We start from the raw sequence: 27,047 nt of genomic DNA, 5'->3' as shown, positions 1-27,047 counted from the left end.
TTTCATGCGTCGAATTGTGTGACTACGTGTGGCGGGTTGCATGTGCAGACTTTGTGCAATCACGGTGTGCCTCGTGTTTTAGTTAACTCTGGTTGGGAGGGTTAGGATCTTGTCGGCGGTGGATATATTCGGGTTCAGAAAATTTCTTGGATCGAACGGCGGAGAACAAAGCTCAAGCTCGTGATTGCATAGTGGATGGATGTTTTGAGTTGAGGTGGGTGACCTTTGCCCTCTGAACGCCTTGGGCCTTGGCCGCCTTAGGTTAAGTTCCGTCCCCCGACTGATTACGTACACACACTTTAAATACAGCCCGACTAGTCCGCTTCCTCTTCCTTACTACAAAACAGGGACTCTTATATCAATCATCCGCCCTGCCCTCACTCCGCTCTTGCAAGATCCACTCTACCAGTTGTTGATGTTCTCTGTCTGGACCTATTCCAACGCAAGCCCGATCCTGGCTTTTGGACAGTAGAGATGCCGTCGTTTGCTTCCTCTCTTGCTAGCCAGATTGGCTTCTTGATTGCGAGTTTGAGCAAAAGTAATTACAAGTCTGTCGCTTTTGAGCTTAGTCTGGTAAGCTTACGTTTGAGGGTTTCTTCAATTTGTGCACACGGAGAGAGAGAGAGAGAGAGAGAGAGAGAGAGAGGGGTTTGATCAACGCGCACGTCTTCAAAGATGCCAGGAATAAGGAGGCCACTGGTGTTCTGTACGTCTTTCTTGGTGCCTCGTAAAGCTGGAATAGTTCGTTCAATTTCTAAAATTATGATCTAGCTCATAGTTTCGGATCAGGTGCTCGAGTTGTTATACGTACGAAATTAAAAAAATTGGATACAGGTTGTATCCAAAGACTTATAGCCATGCCAGTTTTTAAAAACCACATGTGCCACTGAATTAGGACAATTTGGGTAAGGTGGACGTCGTGAGCATGTTATTCTTCCTTTGGGTTACAGCCTGACGCTTATAACGGAAAGTCCTGCAGCTTCAACACATCAAAAATCTTATATTACGAGCAGAAAGAGTATCACGGTCCTTTGGGATGCTATCACATCTAGGCAAGCTACACAGGGATATACCAGGCGTCTGCAGCAAGACGGCTCGGGAGCTTGCAATCAGTAGGATGAGGCAATTGTGATTCCGAAGGTAAGGGGAGGAAAGAGGCCCGTAGGAAGGATCCGTTATAATTTAGTGGCCCAATGCCCACCAACTATTTTACAGGGCCAACCTAAGTCAGCTTAGGGCTGTCCATGGTCAACCAGACAAGGTAACCCCAGTGGGCTAGACCAGGAGCAGGGTGGGCAACCGGCTTAAACAGGCCTTTATGCAGCTGGCCAGAGGGACAGCCTTTCCCTGTCGTTGGCATGTTGGCACACTTGTTGATTCCCTTTTGTTCTTCCACCTTAAGAATATACTCCTAGTCTCAAGTAATTAGCTTTGCTTGACATCATCCTCTTTGTGCTTTTGAAACTGTGGGTACTTCCAGAGTCCACTGACAGTTAGATGATCCAATAAATGCATCATGGAATACCTTATAAAACGCAGGACACCAAGGAAATTTTATGTTTGCCCTTCAAGATGCCTCCTTCCTACAAACAGGTGTTAGTGTCTTATCAAAGTATGTGTATTCCAATGTAACTTGGGGACCTGCCAGGAAAATGATTCAAATTCCCTTTTTATATCATAGATTGTGGACTGAAACTCATGGAATATTCAATGAAGTGTGAAGCATCAGAATCTGAGGTATCCTTATTATCGAAATCTATCCTTTCCAACCCACCTGAATCAACAGAAAACTCCGTGGCTGACAGTTCCAAACTTACCCCAATTTGAACGAGGATGGCAAGGCGATCAGAACGATGTAAATTCTGACAACTTCAAAATTTGGGCCTGTCAGCAGTCTGACATGTGGCATCCACTGATTGGAACAACTTCCTGCAACAAAAATTTGTACAGAGGTATGCCATAGGCATGCTCCAATTCTCAAGTGAAATGGATGAAAGATTCCAACGATTGCCCATGATTTTGGGCTCTGATACCAATGCAACAAGTTCTTCTAAATAAGGCTATCCTTAACTACCTAAGCTAGCCCTACTCAAGTTAAGACAGAAATTTGACAGAAAGTAGGCTAGATCCATACATTTAGGAACAAGGAGTGCATTGCTGAAGTGTACTGAAAGTAAAATTTAAAAATGAGCAGAGAAGGAAGTACCTTCACAGAGTTGAAGAGAGGGAGAGAGAGACAGAGTCAGGGGCTGGACTTACAATAGAGCTTGTGAGGGTGCACGAGGACATAAAAGTTAATTCCTCCTTGAATTCAGCTGGAGCTAGGAGCTCTTGCTGCGAGAATTCAATTTGGCATTATAATAGTGTACTAAACATAAGTGGAGTACAAATGAGGCAGCCATGCCTCTTATAGGAACTAGGGCAGGTTTTACAGCTTTGCTTATGGGATAATACCCCTAGAATGCCACGTGGCGATATTCTAGCAGCCCCTATGTACAAGTACAAAATACAAAGCCAATTAAAAAGCTACTAATCAACCCCCTTTGTTACACTCTGCAACATGCACACCAGACTTGAGGCCTCCCTCCAGTAGTATCTCATATACTGATTCAGCACCTGTTACTCTTCTCTCAGCTGTTGGATTACCAACATTGAGTCACTAACAATTCTTATTCGACTCAACCCCACCCTGGTTGCTAACCTGAGTCCCACAATCAAGGCTCGCCATTCAGGCATATTACTGGTATAGTGGAAACTCATATACGCTCCACTGTGATGTTACCACCATAGTTGCACGAAACGCTTTTTTTTCCGGCCAAAATGGAAACGGAAACAACGCCAGCCCTTTCAAAAACGGTGAAACAACGTTTCTGGTTGTCCTTTTTTTGGTTGTTTTTTGAAAATTTTTTGTGGCTTTTCTAAAACACCCTCCAGCCACACCATTCGTCTCTACCCTCTCCACTCTCCTACTCTAGCCCCTCCACTCCCCTACCCTCTCCATTCTCCTACTCTAGCCTCTCCTCTATCCTACCCTCTCCTACTCTAGCCTCTCCACTTTCATATGCTCTCCTACTGAAACCGGCCTTCAAAAACTCCAAAGGGCGGTGAACAGATAATAACCAGCAAATACTTAATTTCTAGCCATTTAGAAATTCCCACAGCAAACCAAAACAATTTAAAACAAAACACCTAAGAGCTAGATTGCCCTTGTCCTCCACCAGACACTAGATTGGCCCTAAACTTAGTGCCCCTTTAGGTATTTCTTTATCATTTATTTAGGAGCCATCCAAATACAAAAAAAAGCACCGTTAGGCATCAATCCGAAATCAGCCAATTGAATAATCCGTTCACAGGGACTTCCGTCCTGCTATTCAATCACAGAAAGGCATCCCAGTCTAGTGCAATATTCCATGGCAGTCTTTCTTCCGATTCTGGCTGATAGTTCTAACCTGGCAGCTTTGATGCCCTTCAAGGGAGTCCTGGCAGGAAAGAAATCAGCCAAGTCTATCTTGGCAGTTCTGATGCCCTTCACGGGAGTCCTGGCAGGACAAAGACCAGCAAAACAACCAACCTTGGCTGTTCCCGGCACACAGAAAGGCTAGCTACAATAAGGCAATAGGATTTGAAGTTCTGAGGCAGTAGGAGAGCTTCTGAGAAACCAGACAAGCTTCTGGGATGCCAGATTGGTACCAAATCCATTTCACCTACTACGATTGGATTGCCAGGGACCGAAGGGTGCTAGAAGGAAATTGTTTTTGCTGTTTTTCACCTCTTCTAGGGCTGCTCCTATTGATTTCGCTTGCGCGAGTGAGGTTCACCTTTTTGCTTGTTGCTGTTTCAGGGTTCCCTGAGCCTTCAGATCAGTCGTTCGATTGCGACCTTGGAGTGGAGTGGATGAGGAATAGTGAAATCAGGTTTGGCAGCCCTAGAAAGCCTCAGCAAATCCTTTGGCTTGGAAGCAAATCGAGTTGCCCGGGAGCTCCAACTTGCTTGGAAAATTGCGATTTTGATAGGTGCCTGGCCTGGAAGGCTCCTAGAAGAAGTGCAAATCAGATTTGGGGCTCTGGGAAGGCATGAACAGCAGGCATGCAGTATAAATGGTCTGATATGGAGGCATTCGTTTTTGAGCTACTGGCAACCCACCAACAGCCCATAGATTGCCTTGGTAGTCGAAAATCAACAAGGCGATGTGATAGAATAGCCTTGGAGCACTTTCCCAACCTGTGACTTGCCTCTCCCTCGTCTTCTGTGGTCTAGAAACAAGCCTCTGACTCCTGGGGCTATTTTTAGCCAAAGGGATTTTTACCCCTCTCTAACCTTCAGTCCCTTGCCTTGGACCATGGAATTAATTGCATTGAAGTGTCCTTTGAACTGTTTTGATTAGTTGGAGGCTAGGGCAGTCATCATAAATTCCTAAGCTAAGAAAGCCATGTCCCTGTGACACCTCTCTCCTACTCTAGCCTCGTCACTCTCCTACCCTAGCCTCTCCATTCTCCTACTACTCTCCTCATTCTCTTGCTCTCCCTCCTCTTTCTCCCGAGACTCTCCGTCTTCCTCCCAAGTCCCCATACTCTCCCCCCCTCCTCCTCATACTCTTCCTCCTCCTCCTCCTCCTCTCCATCCTCCTCCTTGAGTCCTCCTCCTCCTACTCTCCCTCCCCCTTCTCATATAAATTTATTTTCACATAAATTGTACGTGCAACTATGGTTACCACTCTCATTGATGCCAACCATGAGGTTGCCTCACAGATACTGTATGATACTTTGATAGTGGTGCTTCCAGGTATATCACTTTCATTTCAGTACAGACCTGTACTCATAGAATTCGTGCTCTTTTGAGGACTGATTCACTCACAAATGACCTGTGGCTGAGTATGTTTCTCAACTTGAACTCGTTGTTGGGCAAGCAAGATAACAATTTCCAGAGAAGGGACACACAGAAACAGGTCCAAAAATTATGTCAAATCATAAGCAGCATCACAAGAACTGAGGCGGCCGACAGTGAACTAGCAACTAAATCCTTCATGAAATGATTTTGTTTTATGCCTGTACTTGGAGCGACCTGATCGTGGACAGGTGCAGCAGCAAACCAGCAACAAATACACCTTTGTAAATGGTCGAGCTGCTCCAAAGATAGCAGCAGCACCTGCAGAAAACTTTTTAAGAGTGGCGGCCTGTTTCAAATAGCAGCGGGAAGCTATAGGATGCCCTGTTCTGAAATTGAAGGAGAATCCTGTAGGAGTGGCGGCCTGTTAAAAAAAACAGGTATAGCTGGTCTATTTTGACGCAGACAGGTTGAAAAAGTGTTTGCCCTGCCCCGAAGAAGATCTAGTATGCTTAGAAGGAGGCGCCCTGGCCTTTCGATGTGGCAGCTGAGTAAAATAAGGCCGGACAGCCAGATTTTGTGTGAGCAAAACGAAATTCTGTCACAAAAATCGTCCCCAAAGTACAGGACGTGCGTGGGAGCAAGGGGCAGCCTGCTTTGACCAAATGTGTGAGTTTGGAGATGGAGAATGCTAAAAATGTGGAGCTTAGATTGCAAGAATGAGATTCAACATGATAAGCCCTAAAATCCTAGGGTGGGCCTAGGGTGAGTTACTCAATCGCTAATTGTGGTTAGGGGGAAAAACCTTAGAAGTTGCCCCTATTTCTGATAATTAACTAATACATTGGCCACTGCCTTGAATCTTACATTGGCCACTGCCTTGAATATTATAATATTTCTAGCAATACGGATAGCTATAGCTGTGGTTGCTCATCATGGATGGTGTTTGGGAGGACCCCTCATGGAATCTGTAGGCAAAGGTTGCGACCTTCCATCCTTTTCAAGCAAGATCTATAGCCAAATGTTGGCCTTCTCTAAGGCTCTTTTCCTATTTCTATAGAGAATCTCCTCTAGAAATGCCATATTTTTGTTGACCGCCTAGTCTCCAAACCTCTCTGTTGAGGTGCCCACCATATTTTTGTTGACCGCCTAGTCTCCAAACCTCTCTCGAGGACGAAAGCCTGCCAACCCTAATGAAGATGGTGAAGCTACAGCAGTCCGTATTGGTCAATGTAAAGGAGATGCGACGTAACCCTACTTTCCACTTATCCTCCTTTGGTTTAAAAAATAGATGGTCGGCTATTGGTTAAGTAAAGCAAACTTCCAACCCTCCATGTGGAACCGCTTCAAGATTTCGCGGCAGTATTTCTCTTAAGAAATAAAAATACTGTGCCCAATCTTGCCGACTTCTATCCCAAGGAAATGATAAAGAAGTCACAAGTCAATCATTCAAACTCATGTATCAAGAGTCCCTTGCCTTGTAACTCTTCTTGTGATCAATTGTATTAATCAAATCATTAGCATATAGGATTACAATTACACATTAGTGCCCCTCTAAAAAGAGGTACAAGCTCACATTCAAGGGACCCCGATCTCATTGAAGAAGTCATCTATCAAATCCGGGGCTTGCTTCAGCCCATGTAAATCTCCATACCTTTTCTACTTATCTGGAACATGAAATCCATCCAGCTGCTCCAAATCTCCATTTACAAAAGCAGACCATCATTATTTTTAAGGGGAATGGTAGCAAATTTGGCTATCCTAGGAGTTTTAGCTAAGAGGCTATAGAGGCTCTTAGTTGAGTTCACGGACTTGGTCCGTTGGAATTACATGGAGTTTTGGTAGGAATACTTGCTTCCATTGGAGATTATGTGACCTTTCTCCAATGTTTAATAGTGGAGCATTTGATAGCTCACTCTCATTCTGTGATTTCAACTTTTCAGCTTTTGGGACAAAGCAATGGAATCCATTTTTCGTTGATCTCTAGTGAAGAACCACATGATGAACATGTTCGGGCAAGCCATATCCTATGTAACACGCATGAGAGTAGAGCCATGCTGTCCAGTCAATGTTAGGCATGGCTGCTTTGACATGTGCTAAGGTATCATCGAATGAGTTCCTCCTCATTGTACCATCTGTCTGGAAGTCCCCCAATTCTAATTTTTAATGCATTATCCTGTTTGGCGACGTGTTCTTTAATTTCTTCTTGAATAACAACTTTGTTTGCCTTTGCTTCAAACTCCACAATGACCTCCTGCGTGGCTGTCTGTACTTCAGTATGAACTAAATCTTTGACTATGGAGACTAACTTGGGGGTGAGGGGGGTAGAGAGATTCCCAGATGTCCACTGTTGTTGAGGTTGTAGTTTTCAGTACCACAGTTTTCTAACACATACCTCTAGATTCTTTTTAAGGGGTGTTTTTTTCTCATGATTTGGTCTCATAGGCCTCTTCGGCCTTCTGCTGTTAATAAAATTCCCCCCCTTCCTTTTCTCGCTCATTCACACAAGTGCACAAATATGAAGCTGAAGGGCTGTGTCACACGTGCAGTTCGTATACCTTTTGTATGTGATTAGGATTTCAGTATGTGAGAACTAATGAATAGTAGCTTTTGTGAGTAGTACTAGAAGTTGTAAAATTTAGTTTATACAGTAGTTTTGTTTTGTTTTGTCATTTGAAAACACTTTTAAATCTTCTGTACTGTTTATCTGAGTGTGTTCCAGCTAAGTGAATATGGGACAGCTGGTAGCCTTATTATGCTAAAGAGCTGTCTGGAGCAAGTAAACTTGCGGGAAGGGGAAGTGCAGAATTTGCAGTTGAAAGTGGATCTTCTGGCCATCATAATCAGGCATCTAATCCACCAGCCAAATTTTGGTACAATATTTTGTGAAGCAGTGAGACACTTTCCTTTCAGTGAGGCTCTCTTAGAAAATCTGTCAGAAGCACTGAAACTCTCTCTTTTGGAGCAAATTGGTCTGGGTTTAGCTCTCACAAACGCAGAGAAATCAAATTGGCAACAAGAAGGTAAGGTTGCAGGTGAGAGGTTGGCTGCAGTTTTTTGTCTGTTTGCTCATGATGATTGCTGGCACCTTTGCTGATGGCTCTCCGTGTGAACAGGCTACAAGTTTTGCCAGGCAAAGATCATAGAGTTGTACCAGAGTCCAAGCTCTGTTGCTTCTGAGGCTATTATTGACCAAATTCTGTTGTTTCTTTATGAAAGCGAAGGCTTGTCAAAACATATACCTGCATTTGTGAAGGCCTTGTCTGTGTTGCAGCCGGATGTCCATAGTTCATTACTATTGATGCCACTTTTTCAAGATGAAGTGAATGAAGTTGATTGTATAAGGTCCAATTTCATTTTCCATTGTCTCTATGCACGTACGGTGCACTTGGTTTAAAGAGGTTTCCAATCTGGGGTTTACAATCTTGGGTGCTGAATTGCATGCTACTTGTGATTTCCACATTTCATATTCATAGGTCTTGACAATGAGCAATTTTTCCTGTAGGCGGTTTGATGCCGTTTCCAACTCTTCATGCTTTATCTCTGCGGATATAATGGAACAGCTGGAGAATGCTGTAGAGGCGGCAGATGTCATGGAGGAGCTTGGCTACTGCTGTACTATTGGAACAGCTCATTGCAAGGAGATACTTACAATGTTCCCCTCATTGCATGAAAGTAATGTTGCAAGGATCATTGGAATGGTTGCACGTACACATACAGGCTTAGAGGATTCTCATGGTACATATGGAACATTTTGTGTTGCATTCAGTGGAACTGCTTCCACTGACGGTTTATGGCCAACTACTTGGAATGTGGATGTACTCATTGAATCCCTAAAGGATGTGGTGAGAACCTATCCAAACTCAAGAATGTTTTGCTAGTGCCTTCACTTTCTATTCATTGTCGCTAGGGACTTCATGAGAATGTGGCTTATCGATTAACAAAATAAGAGAGATGGTTGTACAGTTTTTGGGGACTATGTGGCAAAGCTGAAGTGCTTTAATCGTGGAAGGAATATACCTCCTAGATTGTAATCGGAAAGCATGTCAATTTGAAGAAAACGGGGTTCTTTGTGTAGAACAATCATGCTAAATAGGTTATGTGGAGTTTGAATATGTGAAGTACTTAGATTTCCAGTTATTTGTCCTTGCACAGGCTCCTGACATCAATTGGGGAGCATTGGTGGAGAATCTGGATCATGAAGGCTTCTATTTGCCAGATCAAAAGGCTTTCAATCTTCTAGTCGGAATTTATGGTCTAGCTTGTAAGGTAGGCTCTTGTGTTTGTGATCTGTATCTTTAATTCACATCTATCTTGTGTTTTGTGATCTCTGTCTTTAATTCCCATCTAATGTTTTGAAGTCGTAAATACTGCTGCTTTCAGGATCCCTTCCCATTGGAAAAAGTTTGTGGGTCTGTGTGGAAAAATGCTGAAGGACAAATCTCGCTCTTGAGACATGCAGTTTTGGCACCATCAGACTTTTGGAGATCGCTACCTGGACAGGTGAATTTCTCTATTGTAATGTCTGGCCTTGCTCTCAGGTGTTTAACAGCTAACTAATATCCTGATGGACAGTCTCCTTTGGAAAGTCTTCTTGGAGATGACATACTGGCTGGCAGCACAAATCAGGCATGGTTGTCAATCCCTTTGCTAGAAGTTCTCTCTCAACTTGCTGAATTGGGACATGCCAGTGCTATTCGTTCGATGCTTGAGCATCCTCTTAAGCATTGTCCTGAGATCTTGCTGTTGGGACTTGTTCAAGTTAAGGTATGATTTCATTATTTAGACACGCGTTCAAGTGTACAATGGCTGGAATTCTATAAGCTTTGTAGCTTTGCCAGTTACAATTTGGGTTTTGGTTTGCTGGTGAAGCAACAAAATTAATTTTGGTCTTGGTTTGCTGGTGTCAGTTTTAAACACATTGCTATGGCCCTAAAGATCCAGTTTTTTAAACATTTGCAGACTGTATGGAACCTCATGCAACACGAAATTTTCGGATCACTGTTTCCAACGTACCTTGGAGTCAGTGCAAATTGGCGCACTATCATACACCAGCTATGGATTTTGAACCCTCTGATGGTGATCGGGGGAATGGTAGAAGTTCACTCAAAAGATTCCGCTAGTATATCAAAGATCCTGGATGCATGTCAAGAGTTGAAGGTTCATTTCTGACTGTTTTAGTATTAGCGGCTCAACAATTTAGCAGATCTTTCTGTAACAATTGTCTGATGAAAGAGTTTATGACCCAGCATGACACCTGTGCTGATTGACAGGCGTTACTACACATTTTAGATTCAACCCCTTTTCCTTTCTCCATTGAGCTTGCTGTCTGTGCTTCAAGGAGAGATACTTTTAATCTTGAGACGTGGCTGTTGGGAAATCTAAGCAGTCATCGAGACATCTTTTTCCAGGCAAGTAGAACAAGCTTAAAAGCAAATGTCTCTTTGTGACCGTGTTTCATCTTAAGCGTTCTTATCTTGCAGTAAATCTGTGCAGGCATGTCTTAGATTTCTGAAAGAAAGAACCCTAGCAGAGGCTCGAAATGATGGCTTTGGAGGTTCTGGACATCGATCAGGCCTTATGATGAGTCTTCCTTTGGAGACCACTGCCATAATATTCAAGGCAGGCAGTCTTCATGCATGGTCTTTTCTGATCAGTTTATTTTATGGCTTCAATAGGTATTGATTCTGTAAGAGTGTGCTGTAGTTTTGACAGCTGATTTAACTTTTAGGTTCTTCAAGCAAACCCTGGGCATTTGGTGTCTCGAGACCTTTTAGAGGAAATGAAGCGTGTACATTCTGCTGCAATTCGTGTGAACCCCCGTCTACTAAGTGTAGGTGCCTCTGAGCAGCCTGCTTCTGAGAGTTTTTCTAGTGATATTGAAGAACAAGCCAACGCATACTTTCGGCGCATCTATGGGTTGCAATTCGCAATAGAAGATGTAGTGTCAATGCTGCAGAGGTTTAAAGAATCACCTGTTCAGAGGTGAGTCTGAGCTACTAAGTGGTGGGTTTTATTGTTCATAATTGTGTACATATGCTTCTCTGTTCCATCTTTGTCAGGTGAGGTCATGTCTCTATGTTTGTGCAGGGAGCAAGAAATTTTTGCATGTATGATACAAAGTCTGTTTGATGAGTACCGCTTCTTCCCAAGATATCCGGACAGGGAACTAAGAATCACAGCAGTTCTTTTTGGTTTGTTATCCAATCCCATATATTGTGTTGTTAATGAAATCTGTTGGACGATAATTGATGTCTATTTATTTTACTGGATAATGTGTTTGAGAACTCTCTTAGAAGTTGTTGGGTACTACTTACTAACGTTAGTAGAGACATGGTGTTGTCATGCACCCCTAATTCAAGATAAAGACCTATCAAAGGGGGGTGCAAACCCTTAAGCAGTCTCAAAAGTGATCAGGGGGAGATTACTATGTTTTATTCCATTGTTCACATTTACCAATTACAAAGGAAGTATCAGGGAAAAGAGATGGGATTGCTTGCTTGAAGGATTTAAGGCATGTTGTTCATTGGACAGCCATGCGTACTTTTGGATCTAACTAGATGATAGTTGAGGAAGCTTACAGAAATAAGCGAAGGTCTCATTGTACGGGTAAAATACTTTCCAATAGGATGTTTTTGACAATGTCACCTTGAGGGGTGACAGCCTATAGTATGGATGTGTGCCATAGCACTTCGTGGTCTGGACCTCATGCTTAGGGGTGGTTTGACCTAATGAACATGGTCTGCTTGTACCCTATGAGCCTTGGATGACGTATGTAAACTCCTCTTCACATGGCTTCTTAGGTTGCAGCTCAAACAAGTTGCAATGTATTCTACTTTAGGTGATTACACTAATATAAGGACTTGACTACATGCAAATTCACCTAGTTACACTTTTTGTCTAGTGGTCCCTGCTGACCACTAGTGGCAACACAGTACCTTATCGGTCACTTTTTGATGGCTTAGAATTGTTTGTTGAGGACGGACAAAAATTGAATCTTTTGGTCTTCACAAGTTTTGATGGAAGCTTAGTATGTCGATTGTGTTAAATTGAAAGCTCGTGTGTGTACTAAGTATGCAAGTGAGGGCATTTGCTATGCCTACACTCACCGCTGGGAAGTGATGATATGGTTTGGATCTTGCAATAGCTAGCCCCTCTTTATGTTTGATGATGTTGAGGTCTATTTCCTTGCTGCTAACTATCTGTGTGTAAAAACTTCAGTTTGTGTTTTGCTCGTATATTATGAGTTAGGGCAGTTTCCTTGGATCTCTCTCTCTCTCTCTCTCTCTCACACACACACACACACACACACGCGCGCGCGCGCGCGTGCGCGCCCGCCCGCCCGCCTGCATGCCCGCACGCGCATCCACACATACATGCATGCATGTGTGCACGCGTGTGTTTTTGTGTATTCTGATCTTCTCGAGATTCTTTCAAACTTGTCAAAATGTCTAATCATGCCTATCTGTAGGTTCACTCATTGAACATCAGTTGGTGTCCTCTCTAGCCTTGGGGGTGGCTTTGCGCTACGTTTTGGATGCTTTGCGGAAACCTTTGGACTCTAGGGTTTGTATTCTATCACTTTTGCTGGTACTTAGAGTAGTGTGCCTGAATTGATGAAGTTCTACAGTTTCACGTCATTTTATTGTGGCTGCAGATGTTTTCATTTGGATCAACAGCTTTGGATAAGTTCAAGGATCGGCTGGTAGAATGGCCCCAATACTGCAACCACATTCTACAGATATCACATATGCATGAAGCACATTGGGAAATTGTGGAATTCATAGAACATGCTCTTGCTCGGATTTCTGCAGAACAAAATGCTGGCAATACAGTTTCGCCTGCAGAACAAAACCAGAGCTTACCCGTGCAAACATCATCATTAATGCCAACGGAAGCAGTTGCAGAGAGCATGGAGGTGAGTACTATTCCTTGTATTAAAAGGACTCTGTTTTGCAGTTCTATCATGCAGCCTGGTTTTTTTGTGAAGTGCAATGCTTTATGATGAGCTTATGTGAATCCTAGTGTAGAAGTTTGCTTGATTTTCCAGACAGTATGTGCTCTTTTTCTGTAACTACTCAATCTCGGTACTGCATTCTTCACCATTATTCTAGGTCTCAGAAGCTTTGTCCCAGCTGGTTGGTGGGAGTTCCGGTCCACAGCAGCAACAATCACTGCAGCTTCAGCAGATTCAGAGCCAACAGCAAGGTTTGCATGATGAGAAGACCAAGAGTAGTTCAGTGACCGCTCTTGGGTATTTAAAACCACCTGCATCACAGCAATCTAGTTCTACCAGTCAGCTGTTCGATTTGGGGAGTGTTCAAAAGGTTGGCTTGTTTTTCAATTGCAACTAGTCAGAAGAGTTTCTAATTTTAATTTTAAATTTGGAGGCATCTGTTTTCTTAGAAAGTCTTTGTACTAGTGTTGTATCTATTGTGATGACACACGGCTACATGTTCAGCACTGAAACAGAACTGGTTCTGACTGGGCTAGCCCTAAGTAATTTAGCCTAATTAGACAGTCATAAGCTTGTCCCTTTCAAGACCTAGGGTAGAAATGAGTATTTTTGAACATGAAGTACTTACCTCGGCTAGGTCCATTCCAGTTAGAAGCAGGGAGTACAACGCTGAAGCAAGCAGAATGTACAATGCTGAAATGAACAGGAAGTACCTTTTAGAGAAAGAAAGAAAGAAAGAAAGAAAGTTTATTAAAGTCTTCGGAAGACCGATGGGTCTATGAGACTGTGAAAATCCTGATACAACGAGCTGTGGTAGTGGAGCTACTAAACGAGCGTCCATACCAATGCAAAATGCAAAATGCCAAAAATGCAGAGTGGCAGTACTAAGTCCTAAGTACAACATAGTGATGTCGGTGGTTGACTATATATCAATCTCAGCATCATCATCAATATCATCATCATCATCATCCCCAGCAACAGCAAGATATCAGGATGGATGAGGCAGTGGAGGCATGAAGTCGGCAATAGAGTGCTGTCGGCCACTCAGAGGTGCGGTCCTGGCACGTCTCTTGGTCGTAGCTCTACGTCTAACCAGGGCTATTGTGACCCCCGTCGGTCGGGCTCCAACTCTAAACAAGTGTGATCTGTGTGTCGACCCTCTGTCTGAGCTGTCAGGTCACGGGTTTCGGGTCACGGTCAAGTCGAGGCCTCGTCTCGTTGGGATCCATGTGATCTAGCTGAAAGAACTCCGTGATAGAGCTTTGAGAGGGATCAACCGAGGAAGAAGTCTGCTCCTGTCTCCGTGCTCGGAGTATCCTCTCGCGGTGTCTAAGTGCCTTATGAATGAAACTTGCCAAACACCGCTGGTGTGGGTAGGAGAGGAAATGGGCTAAAATCCCATAACTATCTATGAATAGGCAGTGGAAACGTCCTCGGATCTCATAGTACACAGGACACCTGAAGATGAAATGCTCCTCTGTCTCAACCTCCTGTATGTCACATAGTGTGCATATGTGCCGCTCCCTGGGTAGTCGCTCTGCTCTGCCGCTCTCGGTGCGAAGTCTGTGTGAAGAGACCCGGAACTGTCCAAGAGAGATCCTCATCGAGTGGGGTAGGTGAATCTGTGTGTATCCTGGTGGGTCAATGAAACCCTCCGCTGTGATATGTAAGAAGTGATCTCTGTAGAAGCTAAGCTTCACTAGGAGTTCACTCGGTTCCAACCAGGTCCGAAAAGTGTGTAGCTGTAGTAGATTCTCACGGATAACTTGGTTGACCTCGTGTGATAAGAGGAGAGAACGGAGCATCCATGCTATACTGGAAGGGAGATAGTCTATCCATGTGGAGCCCCAGTCGCTCAAACCATCTCTCTGTACGTGCATACCAGCACCTCTGATCTCCTTCTGCTGCAAGTGCCATAGAAGAGGATAAAGCTATCCATGGTAGCCTGCTATGCCCCGAGGTATAATCCCCATATTCCCTAACTCGATACAGATATGTGATGACCTGAAATGCAGCATCTAGCTGTAAAGGGGGTGACCCAAACTCAGCCTGAATGATCTGTTGAGGAACGGATGACTTACCACGAATCATCCGTGATAGCATGAGAACCTGTAGCCGCTCCACACGGGCCCACTCTGTATCCGACAAGTCTGGTCCCCAACAAGGACTGCCGTACATCCCCGCTGGGCGAGCCAAGGAGTCAAAAAGCAACCCCTTGGTGCGTGGATCCTGAAAGTGTGAGCGGAAGCACTGCCTGTCTAGCCTGGCCAATGAGGCATACCCTCTACTCAAGCGTGCCTGCATCGGGGGTCTCATAGTGAAACTCGGTCCGGAGAAGATAACCCCAAGATAAGTGTATGATGAAACTATCTCAACAGATGACCCCGCGAATGTGAACTGCTCCTGACGCATGATGGCTCGAGATGTATTGAAGATCATGACCTTGGTTTTACCCAAGTTGACCTTCAAATCATGAGACTCACAAAAGGACCGTAGTGCGTCTAGGTGTCCCTGAAGCCCCTCTGCTGAGGAAGACAAGAGAGCCACGTCATCTGCATAGAGCAAAATCTGGATCAACGTGCCTGCAAGAGAGCAACCTACACCCCCCTGTGTCTGCATCACTGTCTCAAGCTCGTCAATGTAGAGGCCAAACAAGGTAGGCGACAAAGGACACCCTTGTTTGACCCCGATGGTACTCATGATCTCGTCTGTCCACCCGGATCCTACCCGAACCCTGCCAGAAACTCTCTCGTAAAGTGCCATGACAACCCAAATGATCTCCTGGTCATAACCCAAGTCATGTAGGCGCCGTATGAGGCGGGCTCTCGGGACTGTGTCAAATGCCTTGCGAAAATCCACAAAGCAACAATAAACCCTCTGCTTCCATGATCTCGCCTCCTCGATGATACATCTGAGCGTCAGAATGTGGTCCATGGTTCCATGATCACGCCAGAATCCGGCCTGTCCTGTTGCTCTGAGTCCTCGACACTCTGCAAGTCTGCTAACCTCGGAGTCAAGTACTGATGCATAAATCTTGGACATGACATGTCCAATCATAATGGTCCTGTAGTTCTCCGGGCTCATGGGATCCCCTGCCTTGTGGATGGGTGCGATAGTGTTAATGGTCCAAGTGTGTGGAAATCCCAAACAAAATTAAAAAGCTTTGCTAAGATCGGGGCTAGGAGGTTAATCCCATATGCAATGAACTCAGTACATAGTCCCTCATGATCCTTCGCTCGGCCATTATGAAGTTTCATTACAGCATCCTTTACCCCTCCTCTAGTGAAGAGGGTGCAGGATGTGGGACGAGGCATGTGTGAGAGGCTAGGGACTGGCTGATTTGGGATGTCATAAAGTGTGCGTGCATAATCAAACCAGATCTGGGTGTCAGTGAGTGGGGGAGGGGACCGTCCTTCTAGAAATCTCCGCCAGAAGCTCTTAGAGTTGTTACTAAACAAAATGTTCAGTAGCTCCTCCTCGTTTCGACGAACGAGAGAGAGAGAGAGAGAGAGAGAGAGGCTCAAATTTCCATTCACTGATAAAGTCGCCAAAGACTTACCATGCCTGTTAGGTATTGACTTACTGCTCCCAAAACTTCACCATCCAAAAGAGTATATTTCTGACGGATAAACTTTAGAGCTCTGTCACTCTGGCCACATTAATCCATGAGAGACGATAAAGATTTCTAATTATTCTACAAACAGGTCCCAATAAAGGAAAACTGCAGGATGATAAAATCCTGACTTGGCCAATGATGACCGCCTAAAAATACTGTCGTGTAAAGAGCTAGTTCTTGAGCATATCATGCTCCATAATAAGAAACAATAAAACTGAGTATCATAACAGAAATCCTCTGAAATGAGATAACCAGAAACTTATAACTGTGTCATAATGGAATAAACCATATTCATAACTGTTGACTAAATTAGAACATATGTTCTGATTCCTGACCTTCAATCTCAAAGGTACTTGTTTCTCAAAAACTCTTCAACCCTTGCTTGAATCATATAAACTGATTGCCTTAGAGTGGGCTTGTGAGACCAATCTTTCCAACTGTTTATTCCCCCAGAATTCGTGCGGGAAGAATCTTGTGAGTCTATAATCTTGACCAGATACAAGAAACCGGTTCCTTAACAATATAATTAGGATATTATCACTGGAATCCTCCAAAACTGATAATAGAACTCGGAATAACCCTCTTGCAGTTTATAAAAAGACATCTTATATTGCCGATCATAGGAATTAATGCCATAGCTCCATATATCTTTGGCATAAGACTTGAATACAAACCCCTTTCTGTTTGGAAGGCTGTTTTGTGCTCATCACCCTCTCAGTTTGATTTGATGATAGCCTTCAAGACCACTTTTGGGCTTTATGAGTTTCTTGTCATGCCATTGGGTTTGACTAAATCCTTGTGAAGAACTGAGCACCCTTTAGTTCATCCAATGCATCATGAATCTTCGGAATTGGAAATCTGTTTTTTATGGTAGCCTTGTTGAGATCCTTGTAATCAATGCACATGTGGTATGAACTGTCTTTCTTTTTCCGCCGGGTATCTCTGTGGCAACAAGCCCCACCTTCTGCGAGGTTCTGGTTTTGATAAAACTGTGTGAGCTCCCGCTCTCCGCAATCATGTGGACAGTCTTGCCCTTAATATCACCTTCCAATCTGAGTGTCACCAAGTTGTAAATACTTCAAGTAAATATAAAGTTGACCTTTTATTTGACTATGCTCAAAGAGTTCTTTCTTTATTTTGCTATGGTCAAAGAGTTCTTTTACTTGGTCAAAGCATTGACTTCGGTCAATAAGGCTTGACTTTGGTTAAGGAGGCTTGGCTTTGGCCAAGGAGTGTTGACGTTGGTCAACAAAGATATTCCGACCTCGGTCGTAGAGATTTGATTATGACTAATGAGCCTTGGCTATCGGTTAGCCCTTAATTATGGTCAAAGGGGATAGACCCTGGTCATCCACAATATTACAGTATGTGCATTGAATTGCACGGTGGGACACCCACAGAGACTAGGATTAGTCCAAGATTTTATTTTGCATGCAAGAGCTAACAATTAATGGGTGTCGTGGTTAAAGTGCCTTGAATTAATTGTGCACGTTCCAAGATCGCAGCTATTCCCTACCAAGGTAGGGGGGTTTGGAGAGCTCCAGAAGAAGCCACCTTATGGCATGTAATAGGAATTGTTACAAGTGGCAGTTGCCAATTTGTTAGGCGGCTTCATGTTGCAAGCTTTATACTCAAACTTTATCGAGTAATAAAATACATTGGGGCCCTGGGGGGGTCCAGCCGTGTTAATCTCGGGCCTAGTGGTATGTAATGTGTGCATGCATGTCTCTCATTTCTCCTTCAACTAATTGAAGAAATTGAGCAGAACGGTTTCATTTTGATATCATTGGTATCAGAGCATAAGGTTTCGCTTCCTTCTCAGGAAGTGATGATCAGGCCAGAATCTCTTTTGCAAGTAATTGAGCGGCAAGTCTTGTGTACCACGAGCTCGCATGTTGCTCTGTTGTTGCGCTACAGTTGTCCCTAGATCCAGTGGTGGATGGCAAAGAGGATTCTCTCCACACATTGGTTCTTCAACTAGATATGTCGGCCAATTGTGGGTAGATGATTGTATGCTGGGTTCACGCGGTGCATCATCACGTAGTTGGATTCGAGTGACATGCTAAATCCAGATGGAATCACTTGCACGCAAGCGTGAACCAGAGACAGGCGAGACCTGTGCTCGAAGGACCGGGATAGACTTGGGATCACTCAGCCAATGGAAATTCCATTGACGCTTCGGTGCAGGTTGACTTTAAAAATGACGGCATCAACTTGCCTATAATAGGCCTGTTAGCCAAGCATAGGCGACAAATGATTTGCATGATATCCAAGGGAGATAAGGGATTTATAGGTCATACTTCGGGCTTGGCTAAGAAGTAGGAACACCCGCGAGATAGCTCTAGTGTATGGCACGTTCTAGAGATAGTGAAAGAGGTGTTAGTCCCACTTCATCTGTTGTCAGACGCAAGCAACACAAAGTCTAGGAAGATTTCGAACAGGTAGCATGAACTAAGATTCAGGAACTCGTGGAATTGAAAAAGGATCCTCGTATGAAGCATCCGTTAGATGAATGCTATGGTGTGGAGGTAGATGCTAATGTGGCCTATTTGCAACCCTAGTCTCAGTCTTAGATTGCTCCCTCATCTTCTATTAAGGAGTCCACCAGGAAGAAGAGCAGTACAAAGCACGCTGATCGTGATCACAAACACAGCAAACAATTATAGAGTAAACGTAGCCCCTCTCCTTTAGACTCGTCATCCAGCTCCAGTTCCTCCTCTTTAAGTTTCTTTTCCTCCTCCAGTTCCTGCTGTTCATCTTCTTCTTCCAGCTCACGAGCTCCCAAGTCTAGGAAGAAGGAATCTCTTGAGGAGATGAAGACTGCAGCAAGGCACCTAAGCCAAGGGAATTCAAGGAAGGTGGTAAGTATGTGAAGTTTGTTACTATTAATGGCCAACATGATCACACAGAGAAGGCCATGCAATTAATTAAATAGTTTGATGCTGCCTTTGGTTTAGAGAATTTCTACGAGTCTGATTGAGAAGAGGGCGGTTTAACCTCAACAGCCGAGGCGAAACAACATGCCAAAAGTTTATAAGGGAAGATCCTAATTTACCCCTGAACAGATTGCCATTCTCCACAAAGAGGGGAAATGTTTTATGTGCGGTAATGAGGGGCATGTGGCTGCCCAATGCCTTGAGAGACCTTTGGGCTTGAAGGAGCAAAAGACGCCTCAAATACCGCGATGGAAGGAATCCCGAATGTTGTGGGAAGGGTGATCAATGTAGAAGAAAGAGAGCTTTGCCTCTCATGGGGAAAAATAAGAGACCAGCGGGCACTTATACTTTTTGATCGAGGGCTGTTGATAATTTCATATTAGAAGACTTAGCCCTCAAGTTGGGAATTAAGATAGAAGAGCTGGGCAGAGCTTGGATGTAGATATATGTTTCTTGGTGATCATGTTCCAGTTACCCCATTGATTGGGAAGCTCAGAATGCATGTACATAGCTATGTAGATCAAGAGGACTTTTATATTTCACCTCCTAAGCACCATGACATATGTAGTTCTCAGGATGCCTGAAGTTCTCTCTTCTAGAGAGGTTAGATTTTGTACATGAGGGTAAAGCGCAACGGATCATTGCTAAGAACAAAGGGGGGACTAAACCTATTATTAGATATTTCCATTAGCAAAGCAATAAAGTTTGCTGTTTTCGTGTACATGGTTTTTGTTATAGAAAAAGATTTAGAAATGCATGCTGAGTTGAATGCTTTTGATAAAGAAAATTTCAGGTTCTTAAGAGCTTTAAAGATTGTTTTTCAGATGCCTTGCCAGGGCAGCTACCCCTGAGATAGAACTTATGCCAAGGAGTGAGCCACCTCATAAACCACCCTATCGAGTAAGTGCAACGTAAAGAGAGGAGATTATGACTCAGGTGCATGACTTGTTGTCCGAAGGGCTTATTCAACCCAGCTCCTCACCTTTTTGTTTCCCTGTACTTTTGGAAGATGGTTCATTCCGAATGTGCATAGATTATCACACACTCAATAAAATAACCATAAAAAATGTATTTTCCATACCACACATAGATGATGTGTTGGACAAGCTAAGTGGATCTTCTGCTTTCAACATGATAGATTTAAAAAGTCAGGTCCTCATACAACCACAGGATGTACACAAGACCACATTCTGCACTACTTTTGGCCTGTATGAGTATTTGGTGATACTATTTGGTTTGACGAATGCCCCTGCCACTTTTATCAGTACGATGGATCAACCACATGATGTACACAAGACCACATTCCGCACTAATTTAGACCTGTATGAGTATGTGGTGATACTATTTGGTTTGACAAATGCCTCTGCCACTTTTAACAGTACGATGGATAGCATCTTTCGCCCTTATAGGCTCTTCACAGATACCTTCTTCGACAAAATTATAATCTTTTCTAAGTTCGAACAAGTGCATAGGAAACATCTTGCTATTCTCCTTCAAGAGCCGCTGAATCATCAGCTCTATGCAAATAGCAAAAAGAGAGCTTTTTCTAGAAGAAATTCAATACCTGGGGCATATCATTTCCAAGAATGGATACAAATGGATCCTGCTAAGATACAAACCATCCAAGAATGGCCCGAGCTGAAAACTGTATATGAAGTACGTAGCTTTCTGGGTCTTTGTTCTTATTATAGGAGGTTTATCGGGCACTTTGTTGATATTGCTGCTCCACTTCATGGTCTAACGAAGAAGAATGTAGCTTTCATGGGATGAACGACAAAAAACAGCATTTCACACTCTCAAGGGAAGTTGACTACAAAACCAATTCTTGTTGTCCCTGATCTGTACAAGCCCTTTGATATGGATTGTGATGCGTATGGAGAGTGTTGGGGCTGCTCTTCACCAGGATGGCCACGTGGTGGCTTATGAAATTAGAAGATTAGGAGATGCTGAAAGGCATATGGGAATTTATGAGGAAGAGTTATTACGTTACTAGTTGTGATACATGCCATAAACACATGGAAACATTATCTCTTCGGTGCGATTTTACTGTTAAAACTAATCAACAAAGTTTGAGGTATTTTCTAACACAAACTAAACTCTCATTGAAGCAGATGAAATGGGCAAATCTGATTAATCATGTGAAGCACATGACCGTGGCCAAAAGTATATGGGAGCATTTGGCGTACGTGTATAACTGCTGTCCATGTTTCACTTTCAGATGGCTCATACAACAGGAACTCAGAATAGAGTGGCAGATGCCCTATCTCGAAGACCTTAAGTCAATAATGTTACCATTGCTTATCACATAATTTCATTGAGTGTCGTGGCACTCTTGGCACCCATCAACGATCAAAACTTATTGAGTAAAGTACCATTGAGATTTCAATATTACGCATTGGCATTCCCATCAGCATCATTCTGTGCATGGACATAGCAGCATGATGCTCAAAAAAAGAGACTCTAGGCATACAACATGGAATAACCTTGCTGGGCTGAACCGTGTGTGTGTCATGGGCGTGCCCTCTAAGCTGATTTGTAGCGCTTGGATCAAATGGAAACTCAGAATCACTCCCTACTTCGGCATCTGGAGTTTGTCCTCACTCTTGTGCTCCGTCTATCTCCTCATGAGACACATCAAGGATCTCAGGAGCATCCACAACTCCTCATCTGTAACATGCGGGGACTAGCTGTGCGGAAAACATAGATGAAATGTATAAAGAGAACTCAAGCATGAGAGACACCAGAGATCTTCCTAACTATAGTACACTGCTTTATTCATACTGATGGTGTAAATGCCTTGACTACTGTTGTAAATGGTTGCCAAATCGGCATACAAAAATAAGCTGAATACTCCCCCTAACTACGGCCGAGGGAGAGGGCGCTATACATGGGCCAACTGGCTGGTTGGTTGACTGACGAGACTAGTTGATTGACTGACCTGCTTGGGTCGGGTCAATTGACCTGATGTGGTTCTTGTTGAAGGCTGCCCCTGGATGACCCATCAGGCCTGCCAAGCGGCTGCCAAACTGCCCCAAAAGGGCATGCAACTTTACTGCGATTTGATGGCTGTGCAGCTAGTCGTCAGTGTCACTTGTGCCTGGCACTGGTGCATGTGACATTCCCCTTTTCTAAACTTGTTGCTAGGTGGATATCGGGCTGGTACATGGGCCGACTGGCTGGTCGGTTGACCGACCAGACTAGTCAGATTCTCACTTACTATCTATGACCGTGTTTTGGCCTCTCTTGTATGTGCTTCTAGTTTGTCATCCACAAAATGGCTTCCATTTTCTTGGAGCTCTCTATCACGTTACCCGGGGCAATCTTTACGTTCTTTGCATTCTCCTTCAGCACAGTAGCCAATGTGGTTTTGTCTTGGTTTTGCTTCCTCCCTTTTGGAGATCTTGTGTAGTTTTGTAAAATTTCAACTCAATCTTAGAAGCATGCACATCTTGCTTCCTCTTTCACAGCATCAATTGCATCCAACCCTGTCAAGCTTAGTCCTATAGCATTCTTGAACATTGTGAAGTCCTCTTCCACCCCCGTGGCAAATACAGAGGTGCTATCTATGTCCATTATTTGCTTTAAGGCATCCTTGAGCGCACATTTTAGGCACCTTGTATGCACCCAAAAAATGGAGAAATGACAGACGGGAAAAATTGAGTAGCTTAGTCTTTTGTTTTGTTTTATTTTCTTTGAAATTAAGATTAGCGTCAAACCTTGACGGAAACCCATAGTTCCGTCAAGTTTCGTTCATTTTCTTTGATGGAAGCTAGTCGATGTCCGCTTTGATCTGGTCTGCTCTCTTTTTGTGTGATTGGAGAGGGCTGTATGAAAAGCCCAGTCAGTCTTCATGCAGATTCACACCGCCGCTTTTGTTGCCTTATCTTCCCCTCACCCTTGATTTGCCTTCAGCTCACGTTTCCCTGCGTCTTCTTCAACATGCCCTTCCGTAGTCTTGTTACCTCGGTTGTTCCTCCGCATGCCATTTGCTCTCTGTTTGTCTTTCCTTCACCCTTACCTTGCTTTGCCTGTTAGTCTTGTCATTCCCTCAGAGTGGCATTTGCATCTACTAATCCCGTCAAGCCCTCCACCACCAGCTCAACTTTGATGAATATTTTCAAGATAAACCAGCTCAACTTTGATGAATATATTCAAGATAAGATAGGTGTGGTCAGCTCTTGGTTGTGGTGGAGAGTGGTGGAGAGAGAGAGAGAGAGAGAGAGAGAGAGAGAGAGTCTTTTAACGTCCACTGGAGACCAAAAGGTCTATGGGACAGCAAGAGACCCTCTAGTACATCTGCTTTAGGGAGGGCACATGGCAGCTCCCAAGAGAGAGAGAGAGAGAGAGAGAGAGAGAGAGAGAGACAGAGAGAGCACTATGTTTACCCTTGCAATGTGCCCTGTGTGATATGTTGGCATGCCTCACAGGCAGGAATCTATCAACAAGTCAACAGTGGGCAATCAATTCAAATGGTGGTATCAAATGCAGGTTTTCTTCGGCCATCAAGAAATCCAGGAGCAGGTTTGCTTGATTCTTTTGCAGAGTTTGGGTTATAAAATCTGACTTGCATTTTCTTGGAGCTAGACATCTTATATTGGTGCATGCCTTGCTCATGTGAAGGACGGCAACCTCCATCTACCACAGGTTTTGGCCATGCATTAAATATTGAAACACTAGTTGCAGCAGCTGAGAGACGGGACACTCCAATCGAGGTATGTTTCTTTGAAATAGGCATATTCTTCTCAAATACACATTTTCATAGCTTGGGTTCACTCAGGATGTGGTTGCCCAAAAAAGTCGGCATGTGTGTGTGGCTGTTGGGTGGGGGGGATTCAAGTCGCTGCGTATAGGCCTTATAAAAAATGATGGGTACTGCTACGACACTCAAATTCCCCATCATCATCATCGTGTCTCGTGCTTAGCTGTGTCTACCCGAGAGATTTTGAAAGTTTTGAAACGCTGCCGTTGTTATTGTAAATGTTGCTTGCTATATAGACTTCTTTCTTTAATTCTGTTTGCTTTTTTGTTTGTGCTGTGTTTCTAAGAATTTCTCTCCAACCCCCTTCTGTCCCCTAAAGTTGACGAACCATCTTTTTTAAATTTGAGTTGAGAATGTGAGGAACTAGAGACATCAATGCAGACATTTAGTTTCATCTCATGTCTTCTATATTTTTATCAGATGCAATAAAGTGATCATCCTTTGGTTCTGGAATCAATTGTAGGACAGATCCTTGTTTTTTGTTTTTTACACACAATCTCAGATGGCTAACTTTTGAAGGTTTTGTTCTCACAAAATTACAGTTGTCTGCACAAAGAAACCATAATTGATCTGGTAATGGTATGTTGCTGATAGGCTCCCGGTTCAGATGTGCAAGACAAGATAGCTTTCATAATCAACAACATATCGGCAGCTAATCTTGATGCAAAGGCTAGAGAATTTGCGGAAGTTCTCAAGGAAGAGTATTACCCTTGGTTTGCTCAGTACATGGTAATGAAAAGGTAGTGCAGAATATTTCAAGGTATCCTGATTCTCCTTTCTATTGTATGGTTTTATGGTTCCTGTTAATGACGATTACTTGGTGTCCAGGGCAAGCATCGAACCAAACTTTCATGATACCTACCTAAAATTCTTAGACAAGATAAACTCAAAGGTGTTGCACAAAGAAGTTGTGAAAGCCACCTATGAAAACTGCAAGGTGATTGGTGATCAAAGGTTTCCCTATTGATCAAAGATAAGCTCAAGTTTGCCGCACCTAAAGTTCACCATTGCTTAGTATGTGAGGTTGCTGATATTGGCATATGCTTCCAGGTTCTTTTGAGGTCGGAGCTTATTAAATCAAGCTCAGAGGAGCGGTCACTTCTGAAGAATCTAGGTAGCTGGCTTGGAAAGCTTACCATAGGCAGAAATCAGGCTCTGAGAGCAAGGGAGATTGATCCAAAGATCCTCATCACGGAGGCAAGTGGATTACAAGTTATTTTTCTTTTGCGAGTCCAGTGGACACGTATGCAAGGAACTGAAAGGGGCCTTTGTTTTTTTAATGCTTCTTTTTTGGAGTGCGTTTAGAAGCTAGATTGTTGCTTATAAAGAGAGTGAAAACTTGTTTTTTTGGCAGGCTTTTGAAAAGGGCCTTATGATTGCTGTCATTCCATTCACTTCAAAGGTATGGCTAGTCTAAGCTTTGGGCTACAGTACATCATGATCAGAACGGTTTTCCTCTGATAATGTATTGTTTGTGTATCGGTTGTTTGGTTGTAGATCCTGGAACCTTGCCAATCTAGTCTGGCTTACCAACCACCCAATCCTTGGACTATGGGCATTTTAGGCTTGCTAGCGGAAATCTATAACCTCCCAAACCTCAAGATGAATTTAAAGTTTGATATCGAGGTAGGCATTACAGCTGGATGCATCTCTCTCCTCTCTTTTTGTCTTCTTAAGTTTGGTAGTTGTCTGTAGTAGTTCAATTGCATTAATTATTTGCATTAATTTATTCTAGCTTTCCATGATACTTTTGGTGTACAGTGTCAAAGACGAATTATATGAGTCTTCTGTTGGCTGTTTTGAATTGATTAGCATTGCATGTGATATTAGCTATCCAAAATGTAGGGGAGGCTTCTCAGAAACTATAAAGCTTCTTGAGAGTAGAATCTGAAATTTACATCATTTACACCTGGATTTCAAGAGTATATGATGTCACATCCATTGTTCAGTGTGCTGATGAAGTTGGTGGCATGTTATGGTAGCCATTTCATAATATGCATAATGCTAAGCTAAACTTGTTAAAGTTCGCATGGTTGTGGATGCAATAGTCAGAATGGACCCCTAAGTTCACATGATTGTGGTAAGAATGTGAGCAGATTCAGAAAATGTATCAGCCCTTGGACAAGTTGGGTATTGCTGGACAATGCTTTAAGGGTTTTACGTGCCTAATCCTCTGATAATTCATTGTATTTGATGGGATTTACCAAGACTGATTTCTTTATGTGTTCTGTTGTGTAAGAATACAAGGGAGGTGTACTAGACTGTGACGTGCCTCCCATAGATTGCATATGTAGAAGCAAAATGCAATGGAATGGCAATCATTCGGCTTCAAAATGCAGCCATTGATGCTGCCAGCACAAGGAATTCAATACATACTAAACCCTAGTATTAGAGCTGTGATGGATTTCAGAAGGGTTAGGATTGAGACTCCTATGTGGCACTGACATTGTCTGCCGAATCAGAATGCATAATAGCTCACGTGATTGGTTGCTCTAGAGCGTTGGACTGGTGGGTCCATATACAGGTGAGAAATGGCAAAGCCACCTAAATTTGACCATTTGAAGGGTACTATGTGGCACCCATTCCCTCCATCGGTGGATTAATTTTAAAAATATTTAACCATAAGCAATGACATAATGTCATGGCACAGCCCTGGGTATGACAATCACTCTCAACCTATTAATAATCCTGTAACCACAAGGGCACCCCTAGGGGACTAATCCATAGTTCATTCACTTTTCACATCCAATTTCTAACATCTCTTCTTTTAGGACAGCGTGAAGCAGGTTGGAATAAGAAAAGAGCCGGCTGTATTGATCATAACCATAGAGGGACATTTACAAAACATGAGTTAGACGTACTCACGCAAAAAGGCGCACCAAGCTGATGTAGTTTCAAGGTAGGATTTCTAGATCCCTGGTAGTGCCACGTGGCACACCATAATTTTTTATTGGC

At 43.4% G+C, this 27,047-nt stretch overlaps 1 protein-coding gene across 4 annotated transcripts in view; it reads left to right on the top strand.

Annotated features, from left to right (window-relative positions):
• Window positions 1-287: 287 nt before the first annotated feature.
• Window positions 288-27,047, top strand: part of LOC147899782 (transcription regulator) — a 74,007-nt gene continuing 47,247 nt past the window's right edge. Inside the window, exons 1-22 of one of the 4 annotated variants that reach the window (XM_087376816.1) lie at window positions 288-573; window positions 7,547-7,847; window positions 7,941-8,169; window positions 8,330-8,669; window positions 8,980-9,093; window positions 9,208-9,327; window positions 9,400-9,591; window positions 9,787-9,984; window positions 10,098-10,235; window positions 10,321-10,446; window positions 10,556-10,809; window positions 10,915-11,018; window positions 12,296-12,390; window positions 12,482-12,742; window positions 12,939-13,151; window positions 23,761-23,854; window positions 23,954-24,045; window positions 24,687-24,832; window positions 24,921-25,029; window positions 25,143-25,289; window positions 25,447-25,494; window positions 25,590-25,718. In XM_087376816.1, the coding sequence (XP_087232942.1) occupies window positions 475-573; window positions 7,547-7,847; window positions 7,941-8,169; window positions 8,330-8,669; window positions 8,980-9,093; window positions 9,208-9,327; window positions 9,400-9,591; window positions 9,787-9,984; window positions 10,098-10,235; window positions 10,321-10,446; window positions 10,556-10,809; window positions 10,915-11,018; window positions 12,296-12,390; window positions 12,482-12,742; window positions 12,939-13,151; window positions 23,761-23,854; window positions 23,954-24,045; window positions 24,687-24,832; window positions 24,921-25,029; window positions 25,143-25,289; window positions 25,447-25,494; window positions 25,590-25,718 (3,549 nt within the window). In that variant the 5' untranslated portion in view covers window positions 288-474. Of the gene's footprint in view, window positions 574-7,546; window positions 7,860-7,940; window positions 8,170-8,329; window positions 8,670-8,979; window positions 9,094-9,207; window positions 9,328-9,394; window positions 9,592-9,786; window positions 9,985-10,097; window positions 10,236-10,320; window positions 10,447-10,555; window positions 10,810-10,914; window positions 11,019-12,295; window positions 12,391-12,481; window positions 12,743-12,938; window positions 13,152-23,760; window positions 23,855-23,953; window positions 24,046-24,686; window positions 24,833-24,920; window positions 25,030-25,142; window positions 25,290-25,446; window positions 25,495-25,589; window positions 25,719-27,047 lie in introns of those variants that run through there. The other 3 variants (XM_087376815.1, XM_087376817.1, XM_087376814.1) reach the window with 3 other exon arrangements.

The sequence above is a fragment of the Dipteris shenzhenensis genome, chromosome 7 (genome assembly GCF_047967505.1).
Source record: "Dipteris shenzhenensis isolate YYH24624 ecotype China chromosome 7, Dip_SZ_1.0, whole genome shotgun sequence".
Classification (NCBI taxonomy): Eukaryota; Viridiplantae; Streptophyta; class Polypodiopsida; order Gleicheniales; family Dipteridaceae; genus Dipteris; species Dipteris shenzhenensis.
The sequence above is the reverse complement of the archived record's forward strand: the minus strand, read 5'-3'. Positions and strand labels throughout refer to the sequence as shown.